The sequence below is a fragment of the Macrobrachium nipponense genome, chromosome 20, assembly GCF_015104395.2.
Source record: "Macrobrachium nipponense isolate FS-2020 chromosome 20, ASM1510439v2, whole genome shotgun sequence".
NCBI lineage: Eukaryota > Metazoa > Arthropoda > Malacostraca > Decapoda > Palaemonidae > Macrobrachium > Macrobrachium nipponense.
Window position 1 is genome coordinate 54,581,399 of NC_061089.1, and position 14,645 is coordinate 54,596,043.

At 36.7% G+C, this 14,645-nt stretch overlaps 1 protein-coding gene across 1 annotated transcript in view; it reads right to left on the bottom strand.

The window, feature by feature from the left end:
• The window catches only part of LOC135225872 (insulin-like growth factor 1 receptor), an 88,935-nt gene that overhangs the window by 20,513 nt on the left and 53,777 nt on the right, over positions 1–14,645 (bottom strand). The window contains 9 exon segments of the mRNA XM_064265432.1: positions 1,699–1,834; positions 2,705–2,786; positions 3,488–3,649; positions 4,217–4,316; positions 5,002–5,176; positions 5,761–5,930; positions 8,088–8,175; positions 8,394–8,528; positions 9,168–9,359. Of these exon segments, the coding sequence (XP_064121502.1) occupies positions 1,699–1,834; positions 2,705–2,786; positions 3,488–3,649; positions 4,217–4,316; positions 5,002–5,176; positions 5,761–5,930; positions 8,088–8,175; positions 8,394–8,528; positions 9,168–9,359 (1,240 nt within the window).

Consider the following 14,645-nt stretch of genomic DNA (forward strand, 5'->3'; position numbering starts at 1 on the left):
TGAATGTTGAAGCTCTAGATCCCAGTGTAATGTTGGATCTCATAGGTCTACATTGAATGTTGGAGCTCATAGGTTCCTACATGTATGTTTGGAGCTCTAGGTCTACAGTGAATGTTGGAGCTCATAATCCACAGTGAATGTGTTGAAGCTCATAGATCCACAGTGTATGTTGGAGCTCATAGGTCTACAGTGAATGTTGGAGCTCATAGGTCTACAGTGTATGTTGGAGCTCATAGGTCTACAGTGAATGTTGGAGCTCATAGGTCCACAGTGAATGTTGGAGCTCATAGGTCTACAGTGTATGTTGGAGCTCATAGGTCTACAGTGAATGTTGGAGCTCATAGGTCTACAGTGTATGTTGGAGCTCATAGGTCTACAGTGAATGTGCCATAGGTCTACAGTGAATGTTGGAGCTATAGAAATCCCACGGAATGTTGGAGCTCGTAGGTCTACAGTGAATGTTGGAGCTCATAGGTCCACAGTGAATGTTGGAGCTCATAGGTCTACAGTGAATGGAGCATAGGTCTACAGTGAAGTTGGAGATCATAGGTCCACAGTGGAATGTTGGGAGCTTCAGGTTACAAGTGATGTTGGAGCTCATAGGTCTACAGTGAATGTTGGAGCTCATAGGTCTACAGTGAATGTTGGAGCTCATAGGTCCACAGAGTATGTTGGATATAAGCCACAAAATCTCCTTGGTGCTGACTACAATTCGCTGCTTTAAACATTACAGAAAATAGAATTTAGGCCAAAGACCAAGCACTGGGACCTATGAGGTCATTCAGGGCTGAAACGGAAATTGACAGTACAAAGGTTTAAAAGGTATACCAAGAGAAAAACCTCACAGTTGCACTATGAATAAATTCTAAGGAGAGGGTGGAAAGTAAGACGGAAGAAAGAGAATATGAAATGAAGTACAGTAAAAGGAATGGAAAGGGTTGCAACTGTGGGGCAGAAGTGACGCTGCAAAGAAATTACGTAATACCTACAGTGCACAGCATGAGGTACACTGACGGCACTATCCCCTTACGGGCTTGCTGCTTAAAGCACATTTGTAATAGTTCTCTCTCTCTCTCTCTCTCTCTCTCTCTCTCTCCTTATTACGGGTTTATCTACATGTATACAGACATACAATTATAAACACGACAGTTTCCATAATGGAAAAAAACCTCCACTTTTCGTAGAATCTCAAGTAAGTTTCGTCAACAATATAGGACATGAAATTGTACATATTCCGACAAATACAGAGAATGATATTCTGACAAATGCAGATACAATGTTAATTCCCCGCAACACAGCCATTAACCTTCGTTAATACCTACACGTGACTAAACAGTTTAATCAACCGTTATAAAGTTAAGTATATCTTAGTTTTACCAGACCACTGAGCTGGTTAACACCTCTCTTAGGGCTTTCCGAAGGATTAGATACTTATGCGTGGGTAGGAACCAATTAGTTACTTAGCAACGGGACCTACAGCTTATTGTGGGATCCGAACCACATCGAGAAATGTATTTCTATCACCAGACATAAATTTCTCTCGATTCCACGTTGGCAGAGCGGGGAATCGAACCCGGACCCTGAGATCGGTAGTCGAGCACGTAACTGACTCGTCCAACGAGGAACTATCAACCGTTGTCAATTTACAGTAGACGATATCTTAACCAAACCAACATAAAATCGACGAAGGGGGCTTACAGGCGATTTTGTTCCCGTTGGTGAGTTTCATGTCCAAGTTGCTCTCCTCGCTCTGTCGACCGACCTTGTCCAGGAACTGCTCGATTTTCTCGTAGCACAGGCGAGGGTTCGAATGAAACAGGACCTTTGCGTTTCTCTGAAGGGAAAAAAATAATATGGAGGGGATGCCTATGTCTTTTGTGAAATAGATAAAAACAAAATGTATATTTTCAGAGGGAAAATGTACACTTTGCACGTGTGTTAATTACGTGGGTAGTTATACTCTGCGTGTTATTCTGCAAAAGATAAAAGATAAATAAGTACAGGAAATATGCACCACTAAACATTGAAAATTTTCAAAAGCAAACAACTTTCATACCTTGTTTTATTACACACACATATATATATATATATATATATATATATATATATATATATATATATATATATATATTATATATATTTATAATCATACACATATATAATAATTAAACATATATACACATACAATATACATATATACACGCGTACATACAATACATCTATATATATAAAAATAATTATTATATATATATAGATTATTATAATAATATATAATATATATATATATTAATATATACTCTATATATTCAATGGAAAGTATTTAATTAATACATTTCTAGTCGAAATGTTAGCGGGATATCATGAATTTTATATTACTTCATAGTATATGATAGTATATTGTATACTATACATCAAACTAAAGAAAAAATGCAGTAAAATGTTCATAGAAACAAAATCAAAACAAGAGAGAGAGAGAGAGAGAGAGAGAGAGAGAGAGAGAGAGAGAAGAGAGAGAGAGAATTTTCTAAAATCCCTTCATGGTCCACCACAGGGACATTGTCTCTAGAATCAAAAGGGAACATATATATAGAAAGGAAATGTAAAGCATATAATCAAATTAACCCACTACAAACTACACACTTTAAACGTATATATTTGGATCCTAACAAGCTCAACTACCATTAAAAAATAACAACGCACTAACCTTCGTTATAGTTAAGTTAACGTGGGCGTCCCAGTCCCATATCATCTCCAAGTTTTCGTTGTCATGTATGTATAAGGCGTACCTTTATGAAATGAGAACAGTTATAACAATTTGTTGTGTAGTTAATTATCGTAAAGGTAACTTAGATATAATTTAATCCTTCCAACAGAATTTCATCGCGTATTATGAAATGGATTAGAATATAAAATCTAGGCCTAAGGTCAAGCGCTGGGACATAAGGGGTCATTCACCGCTGAGAGGTTAACTGAGGTTTGAAAGGTGTAACAGGAGGAAAACCTCTCCGTTGCAGTATTTGTTTCTATGGTGTTTTTACGTTGCATGGAACCAGTGGTTATTCAGCAACGGGACCGACTGCTTTACGTGACTTCCGAACCGCGTCGAGAGTGAACTTCTGTCACCATTAAAACACATCATTGACGCCTCAGTGGAATGCCCGAGAATCGAATCGCGGCCACCGAGGTGACAGGCCAAGACCAAGCACACCATGCCACTGAGGCGCTGCAGTTGCAGTGTGAAAATATTGTTATGAAGAGAGGGTGGAAGTAAAATGGAAGAAAGAGTATGACCGGAGACACAGTAAAAGGAATGAAAGGGGTTTTAGCTAGTGGCTTAAGGAACACTTCAAAGAACCTCAGGCAGTGCCTACAGTGCACCGAATGATGTGCACTGACGGTAGGGATCAGGTATTATGACATATTAAAAATAATTATAATTCCATTCATTGAAAATGTTGTGATTCCAAGCCGAAGTAAATGCACTCACTTATCAATGTACAATTTCCTTCCCTCGATGACCTGGAGCGACATAAGGAACTCCACCGACATGAGGGCGTTGGAGCTGAAGATCCTGACGTAATCCCTCACCACCCTCACAAACTTCAAACTCTCCGTCACTTTCTTCGAAATGTTTTTCCCACCTGTAATGCTGCAGGAAGGGAGATGTTGGCTACATTAGGTTTTCCGTTATATTAAGAGCTACTTGCTTATTTTGCTTAATTATATGATAGTATGCAAAAGCAATATTGGGATTGGCAGTGAGGCTTCTACCAATGACGAATCAAGTGTGTACAGTAAATAGTTTTAAAAAGCTTTTATTTTTCAGAAGGTAGTATTTTTAATAGTGGTAAGAAATGAGTATTTACTGTTATGTATAGTTGAACCGAGACTCAATCTTAACTAAAAACATTACGAAGACATGAAAATATCATCTCAACTGTATGAACGACCAAACAGGTGTTACTATTAAAAGATCCATTAAAAGATCAATACCTTTATATAATGAGACCGAGGGTATAATATTTTATCAAGTTATGTAGATAGTGAACAACATAAAAAAAAGGACTATTTTCCTAACATTCTCTTTTTTTTATCTCGTGATTAGAGCAGTGTTGATCGTTTTAAATTGGAATATTGTCTTCTTGTACGTGTTTTGCCAAAACGCTGCCCTCATTTTGCCCAATTAACTGAAATTGATGTACTTGTCTTACATTACCTTATGATCAGAGGCCCATCAATAACTGTGCAGCCTTGAAGAGACTGTGCTTTCTCGATACTGTTGATAAACTGGCTTCGGCATATTTTACTGCAAACTCCTATAAAGGAAAGAGAGGATTACAGACTTGTGTAATACTATTATATATAGCAGATTTGAAACTATGAATGGAGTCTGAGATTTGAAACTATGAATTGAATAAATATATTTCTTACCGGTAATGGAGTCTGAGCTAACTGAAGTTGAGAATTTCCTCAGTATCCCATGAAATTTATATAGAATAAATATGAACAATACTCTATTGTTCAAATCAAAGGCAAAGGCATTTATAAAAATGCCATGTGGAACTTTTCTCTGATATGATTAACAACTTTCTATTGAGTAAATTAATATAGATACAAATATTCTTTTTTCCGTTTACTTTGACGTTAGTTTTTTACATTTTAAAGAAAATATATGTCATATTCTGATTTAGCCTTCATTCGTATTATAAAATGAATAAGAAACTGACAATTTTCCAAATGTTATAAAATGTCTGCAAAGTTCTTCACAGGTACTAAATGAACTACGATTTTTTACACAGGTAAAAAAAAGAAAAAATTTAATTTTACTATTGTTTCAAGACGCATGGATGAAAGGGCAATACTGATATTTATATAAATATCTGTGTGAATATCTAACACACCAACAATAACCTATTAGGGTTGTTACAGACTATTAAAGCGGAAATCATTCAACTTCATACTTATGCAATTTTTAACAGGCAATAAAAGCTTAAATCTAACCGTCACACTTCTTGCAAGTGGGAACTTCTCTCCCGCCCGGGTACACTTCGATGCGTTCCTGATACCCAACTGGGCACTCGCGGACGCACTCCTGCTCCCCTCCCGGGGGATCGTACAAGAGGTGATCCCCCATCTTGATGCACTGCAATTCGTCTACGCATCTGTATCCTAAATACTGTGTGGAAGAACGGGAAGTTTCATAAGAAAGGATATCTTGGGCATTGAAGTGGGAACTCTCTCTCTCTCTCTCTCTCTCTCTCTGTTTTGATGTGTATGATATATTTTTAGATTTTTGTTTTTTGTAAATTTGTGTACATAAATTACATATATAGCATATGTATTTATTTGTAAAATGTACTCGATATGATTTAAAAAAAATTGATATAATATCATTATTAAGGATCATGCGTCATTATTGAACTTTCTGACTTGTAATGTTATTTTGACATGTAATTTTTCTATTTACCTTTATATATCAGGCAAAGGCCTAAAATAATAGTAATAATACGTATTATTAATATGATAAATTATTATTATTACTATTACAGTAGCAGTAGTAACATACTTTAACTTTAATTATACCTAAAAATAAAAAATAAAAGATTTGTTTCAAGAACTGGAATCTTCAAAAGGACTAAATAAATAAAAGGTAATAAACTTTTAGAAATCTGTAACTAAAAAGATATTAACTAAACACGAACACCCTTTGAATTTAAAAGAGAGAGAGAAAAAAAATGAAAAATCTATCTCGTGTCTCACCTTATAATACCTACTGCCGCACTTGCCCAAGCACATATTCAGGAGGGACACGTTGCGACAGGCGACGCAGGCGCCCGCGTCATCCGGTTTGGTGCAACCGCCGACGCAAAGTTCGTGGCAACATTGGTCGTAGCTGATGCAGCTCCGGTTTCCGCATTCGGGGCTGCAGACTGTTGGTGGTGGACACGGTAATAATAATAATAATAATAATAATAATAATAATAATAATAATAATAATAATAATAATAACAAAAGTATGTCACTAAAATGGTGAAGAAATTCTCAGTGGTGTAGATGTAAATGTTTTAGAAAAAATATATATACAAAAGAGCTTTCGAGAATCTGCTCGATTCTTTTGCTCAATCTTCTTAAATACGTATTTACATGTACACCACTGGATTTCTTCACGAATAATAGTAATAAAGAACCAGTGTTTAGATCTATTTATGAGATTAGTGCTATAATGCCACTAGCCTACGGACACTTTCCTCCACTCTGCGCCTAAGACAGTGAAGAGAGGAATTGGAGTGGTTTGATGGTGATACAGATCGCTAAAATAAACGAGTTTATGTAAGTTTAAGGCTCGAAAGTTTGAACTCTAGACTAAACGCCACAGCTGCACTAAGGAGTAATAGTCAGAGAAGCGAGACAGTTTGAAGAAAGGAAGCGGAAATGTGAGAAGAGTACAAGGGTTCTCTAAACATGTTGGTGCAAACACCCTTCTGTGATGCATTCAGAGCGAAAAAGTGCTTATGGTGGAAATTTGTCTTTTACGTATTTCTTTAAACCCTGGAACACTGAACGTGGGTATAGATTACCCAGAGTAGGTGACGTCATTCGTGTTCCATCCTCTTCCCCACAAGCCAGCGCGCTGGGACTCAGTATAGCTTCAGTCTACCCTATGGGTTTATAGGGGGAAGTCGCGTCGCTCCAATCCTCTGCCTGGATTTTGCGCTACAGACGTGTTCGGGTACCGTTTACCCACGTTCAGTGATAAGAGTATATAGAAAAAACGGGTTTAATGTGTACAACAAAGAAGAATGTGCTCCTCTTTCAAGTATGGCACACACAGCAAGTAGTGAATTATGTCACCGGAAAGCCTAACATAATTGAATATTTATAATGAGACAAAAGGATCAGGGGTCGACAAAAAGACACGTTTCAGGTGTCACAAGCTGCCGCAACCTGTTTGCCCGAGCCACTACTTCCCCTACTGCTGTGATTGCATATAAGGCTGAGGTAGGTAATATACTATATAAAACTAAGATTTTGAGTGATAATGTGTGATAAAGTATAAAAAGAAATATAATAAACACATTATATTCCACAATTTGTCATTTCTGGTGCACTAAAAAAAGGGTGTTTTTCCTACTCTCTTCCCTACAGTTCCCGCATCCCCCGTGCCTTGATGACCCCCTGGGATGAGAGCCTGACATCCTTGGAAGCGTGTGGGAGCATCTGAGCGATTTTTTGGGAGGGTTTTTTTTTGCTTAATTTTTTTGCAAAAACATTCAAATTGTTTTTCACTTTTTTACATTCCTTTTCTTTTGCTTTTAATTCAAGTTTCTGAAAGTAAGTATTCTAATTTAATAGTTTCATTACTAGGTAATAGGGTTATATTTAGTGTGTAAGGGATAGGATTAATAAATTTGCATATTTACTATTTTTCTTTAATTTTCCAAAATCGGGTATAAACTACCCACGTTCAGTGGCCGTGTAACAGGGAAACGGGTTCAGTGTTCCAGGGTTAAGACGAAATTTTGAGTCCTACGCCTCCAGTACTAGTCGCGAATTCCCGAGATGTGTGCTAGTATTACACCAGCCACTCGCCACCCCACCTTTTTGTTTGTCCCTAGGTTAGGTTAGGTTAGGTAAACCTGTAGTAATTTGGATATTGGAAACATAACGACATTATTTTCAAGAAATTCTATTGTTAGTTTTTAAGATATGGCGTTGGGCTTTTTTCAGGTTAAGCCTAAAAAGTAAGGTTCTGGAACTAGCTTAAATCTCGGGGAAAATCCGCACCGGTCCCAGTAATGCCTCCTGACATGGAGAGTAACTTAGGAAGTATGACGGTAGCTTTTCATAAATTTCTGGAAGACTAGGTCTAGGCCCCAAGCAGAGAAAGGTTACTACTATCCACCGATAGAGAGCATTGTTTAGAACTTTTGTCGTCAACCCTGATTCAGAATTAGGTTTGACGACAACATTTGCATAAAGTTATCGAATGGGGTTCACATAAACATCTGAATCAACACAGATTCTTTTATTCCTAGTGTACTATCAGTTTACAAGTTATCCCGAAATGTTACAAGAAGAATACTTACATCGCTGACACTGTGAGCCTGACCAGCAGTTGTCTCGGGGACATTTCTTGGCCGAGTTGCAACGATTGCAGATGATTTCGTTGTTATTCTGCAAGGAAATAAATCGAACATTATAAACTAGTATATTGCAAAAACGACATTTTACGGGGCAATAATCTAGCCGAAATATGAAGTGATTATTCAGTTACTCTTGGTCCCTTCCTGCCAAAACATTATCAATCACTTTCATTAATCTCTCTCTCTCTCTCTCTCTCTCTCTCTCTCTCTCCGTAAAATGTAAGAAGGTTGCCATTTTCATTAACTCACCTTGAAGACATTTTCTGTAATTTCTCTTTCTGTGATGGCAGACCAATCGATTGTGTCAGCGTTGCACAAATTATAGTTTTCTTGTATCCTGACGCTCCCTCTCATAATGCTCGTCAGGCTGTGTAGGCCTACAGTCTAAGGAAAAGAGGAAATGGTAAAAAACATAAAAAAATATATAAAAATCACAGTAGTATCTCCGTTCATTACACTGAATAGCAATAATCGTATAGTTAGGTAATATATGCATTTGGAAAATATAGGCAAGTAAATTTGAGAGATCGAGAAGGACCGAAGAGAGAAAGACTATGAGAGAGAGAGAGAGACGTCTTTAGTTTTTAGTTAAATTAACCAGATGTAAGGAGGATACAAGCAAATCAGAGAGAGAGAGAGTGAGTCTATAGTAGTTAAATAACATATTGCAAGAGGTAAACAAAATAAACATTTACAAGGGAGAGAGGAGAGAGAGAGAGAGAGAGAGAGAGAGAGAGAGAGAGAGAGAGAGTCTATAATAGTTAAATAACAAATGCAAGAGGGAAACAAGCAAATTACATAGAGAGAGAGAGAGAGAGAGAGAGAGAGAGAGAGAGAGAGGAGAGGAGAGGAGACTATAGTTAAATAACAGATTCAGGAAGGAAACAAGGAAATCAGAGAGAGAGAGAGAGAGAGAGAGTCAAGAAGTAACAAATGCAAGAAGAAAACATACAAGCAAAATTCTATGGAGAGAGAGAGAGAGAGACTCGAAGCAGGAGGCAGAGAAGGTTCATTCAAACCAACCTCCAGCTGCATTGCGTAGTAAATAACGAGGGCGTAATCATTCTGTAGCGTCATCCCCCTAATGACAGCTAGATTCGGGAACAGCTGACCAAGAGAGCGCAGTCCGTGTACCCGAAATACGAGCAAGAAGCCGGTGATCTGCACCAGTTCGGGAAACGAGTATTTTCCCCATTCGGCGGAGATGTCCCTGTCCTGTTTACATGAAAAAATCAAAGGGGATATTATAAATGGCCCGAATGACTGGTTATAAAACTGCTAGCAATTATGGGTACCTATAGGTGGCTAGATGGTGGCAGTCCACATATGGTAGGTTGATGTATAGTACTAACAGATTACGTCCACAGCCACCATAGATCATTTATACTAAGATTACTTGTGGCACGTCAATTACAGTCCACCCTTAGCACAGGTTAGGTATTCTACACCCTAATAAGCTCAACTTAAGTAGGCAAAGTATACTACACTCAAAGTATAACTCTAGCACACTGCATTTCTGGTATGGCTTAGCTACACTGTTCAATGGCACGTGAGGTAAAGTCAAGCATATTTTGTAAGCCTGCAAAATGATTATTGAATAGATTAGGCAGATAAATATATATTGTTGTGGTTCAGTAATTGCTGAAAATTGTGTTAAATTCTGGAAAGAAAAAAAAAAGGTTTCATTAATTTCTCAAAAACACAGTTGTAGTTCAGTAATTGCTCAATTGTACCAACTTCTAGAAAGAAAAACGTTGCAAGTAATTACTGGCAGAACAACCAATGAATTATACGCTCTTATGACTGATTAAGTGCCCCTTGATCAAGTTAGGCAGAATGAATATGGAATTTTTGCCAATACACCTAGCACTGGGACTTATGACGTCATTCAGCACTTTTAAGGAAATTAAGAGAAGAAAGGTTTGGAAAGTGCAACAGTTGCCCTATGAAAAAGTTGTTAGGTGACGTGGTTAGCAATATGGAAGAAAGATAATATGAATGGAGGTACAGTCGAGGAAAAGATCCTTTTACCCCTGGAGTTCACGAGGCATTGTAAATGGCAACGCCGCTTTTGTTTATGTAGTAGACGAGTCTCATTGGTGCAGACGTCTCCTTACCAGTTACCATATATTGACTCACTTATTTCATAAAAACTGAAATACGTTGATAAAAATTATAAGTGTGAACAATCAGGAACGTGAAAATTTGGTTTATAAGTGTTTTTTCTCAGGATTAAATAAAACTCTTTACAGGAGGGAATTACGTAGCGTAAAATCATCGTGCTCCAAAGACTGACAAAGGGGGACAGAATGGAAGGAGGTAGAAGTTGTTCGGGAGGGAGGGTAGGAACGGTGAACTATCTAATCAAACATGCATAGCTTCTTTAACGCTTTTTCTCTAACTCCAAGATCTTTAGAGGCCACTGCGGAATTTCCATTACAAAAGTAGATACCGTCGCTACACTGGCTGAGTGTAAATGTCGATGCAATTGCTACAAAATCACAATCGTTGTCCACAACCCATTTTTTCAAGACGAGAGAGAAAGATTGTTTGTAAACTATATGCTATCACTATAAGTATAACTTATAAGTGGTTTTATAATCAGCATAAATTAGCTTCCATTTATGTTGAAAGGCAATAGTTTCTGAGACAGGGTTTATGAATAAGGGTGGGGGTGGTTTCTTTTCCAACAAGCTATCTATCCACGAAAGTGGGCCCGAAACTACGGCCTTTCTTAACTTTTGGCCGAGAGAAAAGGTTTACCTTAAACTGCTTTGTAAACCTCAAGAAACCACATCAACCAAAACCTTATTGAGAATGAACTCACAAGAGCAAAGGCTTTGCCAACGAGGGGCAATAGCTGCGCTAAAATGGAGAGGCTGTCAGACGCTGCAGTTTCAATACAAGGGAACTTGGCATCACAAAGACAATAGTCAGACGCTGGTGGAGGCGGTGGCGGGAATCAGGAAACCTCAAAGATAAACACCGGAGCAGTGGGCCTAAGAAGACATCTGAAGATCATAGGCAAATTCTTGACTGCAATCAAGTCTCAAGTCTCCCTTTAAGAAAGCAGTAGCCATTAGGGACGAGCTGCATTTAGAGGTCTATGCACGCATAGTGAGGAATCATCTTCATGATGCAGATCGGTTTCATCGGATCCCGTTTAAAAAGGGGAAACTTGAACACTATAAAAGGGCAAGATTGGCTATAGCACGTCGGTATGCTGATAAAACCCTTGATTACTGGGCTCTAGTCATACTCAGTGATGTGAAGACATTCACTTCGGCAACTCACGGACGACTACACTGCTGGCGCCCAAACAACACAAGATACAAGAAACAGTTCATATATGAAATTGCTCACAGTGACTATATATTATTGTGCAATGTATAGGGCTGGATGTATTTACACCGTGTGGGAGAACTTGCTGAAGTTGGCGGCCGCTTCACTGCTGAGAAATATATAGAGATATTAGAAATAATGGTGCCTTCTGTCCGTGCATACCCCCTTCCCTATCCTCAAGGAATAACTTATGCGATATCCATTGTCTTGCTCATCATAATTAGATAATGGCAAGTTAGTATAAAGAGTTTCATAGCATCTAATATAAGATTTTCAATTAAATGATACAAATTAATGATACAAATGATACAAAAGTCTTTTCGGCGATACTTTCCTCACTTTCTTTTTTGCCAGGATAACTGTTCTATTCTTAATGTCCGCATTGTTAGGCGATGGTTTGCAGAGCAACCAGATATTTAACTCCTGGAATGAGCTAACAAAGGATGCGACATGAAACCTAATTGTATGGGGAAATAGTCTAGTTAGCAGTTGGGAGCAAGGTAAGGAGCGATCTCACCAACTGCTTGAGCACACATTACGGGAGTGGGAGTTATGCCGACGAAATCAGCAAATGATTTACAACCACATTGACCCGTTGCTGAATAGCCACTGGTTCCATGCAACGTAAAAACACCATACAGACAAACAACCACGTTGCATCTATGCCAAATAGGTTGCAAGAGGTGATCGCAAACGATGATGAATGGACAAGATATTGATTTTTATGAACTTGAAATATTAATTAGCTATTAGGATTCTACTTTGGTGGTGGAAATAAGCATAGTAGCAAGTTATATTTCGGTCTATCCTGTAGATTATCAAAGAACAAAATGATTTATAACTTCAAGTCTGCATAATACCAGTTTCGTTATTATTATTAGTAGTAGTAGTAGTAGTGATATGGCTCACACAATACTGTTTTTGAAATATAATTATCATAGTTCTGAATTTTCGAGTATATAAATGAAATTACTGGAAATTTTAAAAAGGAATGTGAGACGGCTCTCTACAAGGATATTTCAGTGTTTCTTGACGTTTCGAAACTTAAGAATGCAATGATCAATCCTTAGTAAAAAAAAAAAAAAAAAAAAAAAAAATCTTTCATCTCGTTGTGTAGGGTAGAAACGTTGAACAATAAAAAGGAGTTTGCTGCTGAATTTCCTCTCCGAAAACAAGTACAGTAACTCTACATTTGAATAAACATTTTATTGACACGTTTCTTTAAAAACGTGTACATAGTTCCCAACCCATTTCAGAAGACGAGAGAGAGAGAGAGAGATTGATATCATGTGATCGCACAAATATCTAGCAAAATAAATCACAAATTTATTTTGCTCGTCTATTTTCTTAAATGTGGCCAGCATTCTTTTATGATATTAGTGAGTGAACAGCCAAGCCATGCCACTACTCCAGCACTTACGTGGAAAACAAGTTCTTTCCTCATTACTGTGTTTGAACCACTGTCAGGCAGCCGCCTCTATCAAGGGATGAACACCGAAACAGATAAAGCGATAAAGCTTATTTTATCATATATATATATATATATACATATATATATATATATATATACTACATATATATAGATATATATATATATATATATATATATATATATATATATATATATATACCATATATATATATATATATATATATGATATATATATATATATATATCTATATATATATAATAATATATATAATATATATAGATATATATATATAACATACATATATATACCTATATATATATATTTACTATTATAATATATATATTTCTATATATATATATTGATCTATATATATATATATATATATATATATATATATATATAATGTCTATGTCCAAGTAACCATGTTATAAAGAATATTAAATAAGTATAATTTGAAAGCAAAAGAGCGTTTAGCAACGGTCAGTGACTGATAAATTATGGTTAAAACTGTGGCATACTAAGATTATGTTAATAGTGAAAAATAACTCCAAATTAAAAGTTGTTAGAGTGATCTCAGCAGCGGTCGGTGAAAAGGAAACTTCGTTTTTAGCTGATCTTTGTTGGCCCTCCTTGAGTAGACATCCTATACTCTTAGCCATAACGAATGAGCTAAAAAAAGTAAACGTTATCCGACAACTGCTACAAAGTATGTCTAAAAATAGAATTCCTATCAGGATCACCAATACATTACATAAAATTTTTATCAATTCAAATTTCTCTGTCCATGTATTATCATCTCCAAACTCCTGTGTATCTATTTGTTGGGAATTCAATATTTTCAATAATTTTATTCAGCCATATTCTTACAAAAACAAAATTTTTTTTATTCTTTTCTGATAACGATATACAGAACGGTTGGCTATTCAAGAACTACTTTTCCTCCGCTGTTGGATTGAATTACACAAATTTGAAAGAACTTTCAACGTAGAAGAGATATTCAAATGAAAATATTTGGATTACACAAAACAGATGATGAGCCTCATTGCATAAGTCGATAAACGAATTAATGCCCATAATCGTAAGCAGCCAATCAGAGGCACCTTTACGTCCTGTCATTCGTTTGAAGTTCTAGGTAAATATCTCTCCCCCATTTCGTGTATAGGGATAGGTTATGTCAGTATGATTTTATATAAATTGTATCAATATTTTTCGGTCGTTTTAGCTACATTATTTATCGTTTCAATGGGAAATCACAACTAGCTTTAAAAGGTTTAAGAGGTAAGAGACAAATCGTTACCGAAGTTATACATGCTTGGATAGTTGTCTCTACCTTACAAACAACTCCTCCCTCTTCCTGAACCGCCCCCTTCCCGCCCCTGCTCTTTCATTTCCTACGTCAGTCTCTAGAACCAAACGCAATTGTATGATGATATTGCTTTTTGTAATTTCCCTCTTATAAACCGTCTTATATAATCTTGAAAAATTATGTATAAAACCATGAATCACATTGTAGTTTTTTTAAAAATTTCTTTTCTTTATCAGGTCATTTTATTTCTTTTCAAATAATCAAGTGAAAATATGTTAACTGGTAAGGAAACGTCTCCACCAATAAGGCTTGCCTTTATGAACAGCGAATTCATTCATATTTTCAACACTTTTTAATACGTAAACAAAAGTGGCGTTGCCATTTAGCGTGTCTAGTGAACGTAGTGGGTAAACGTAATCT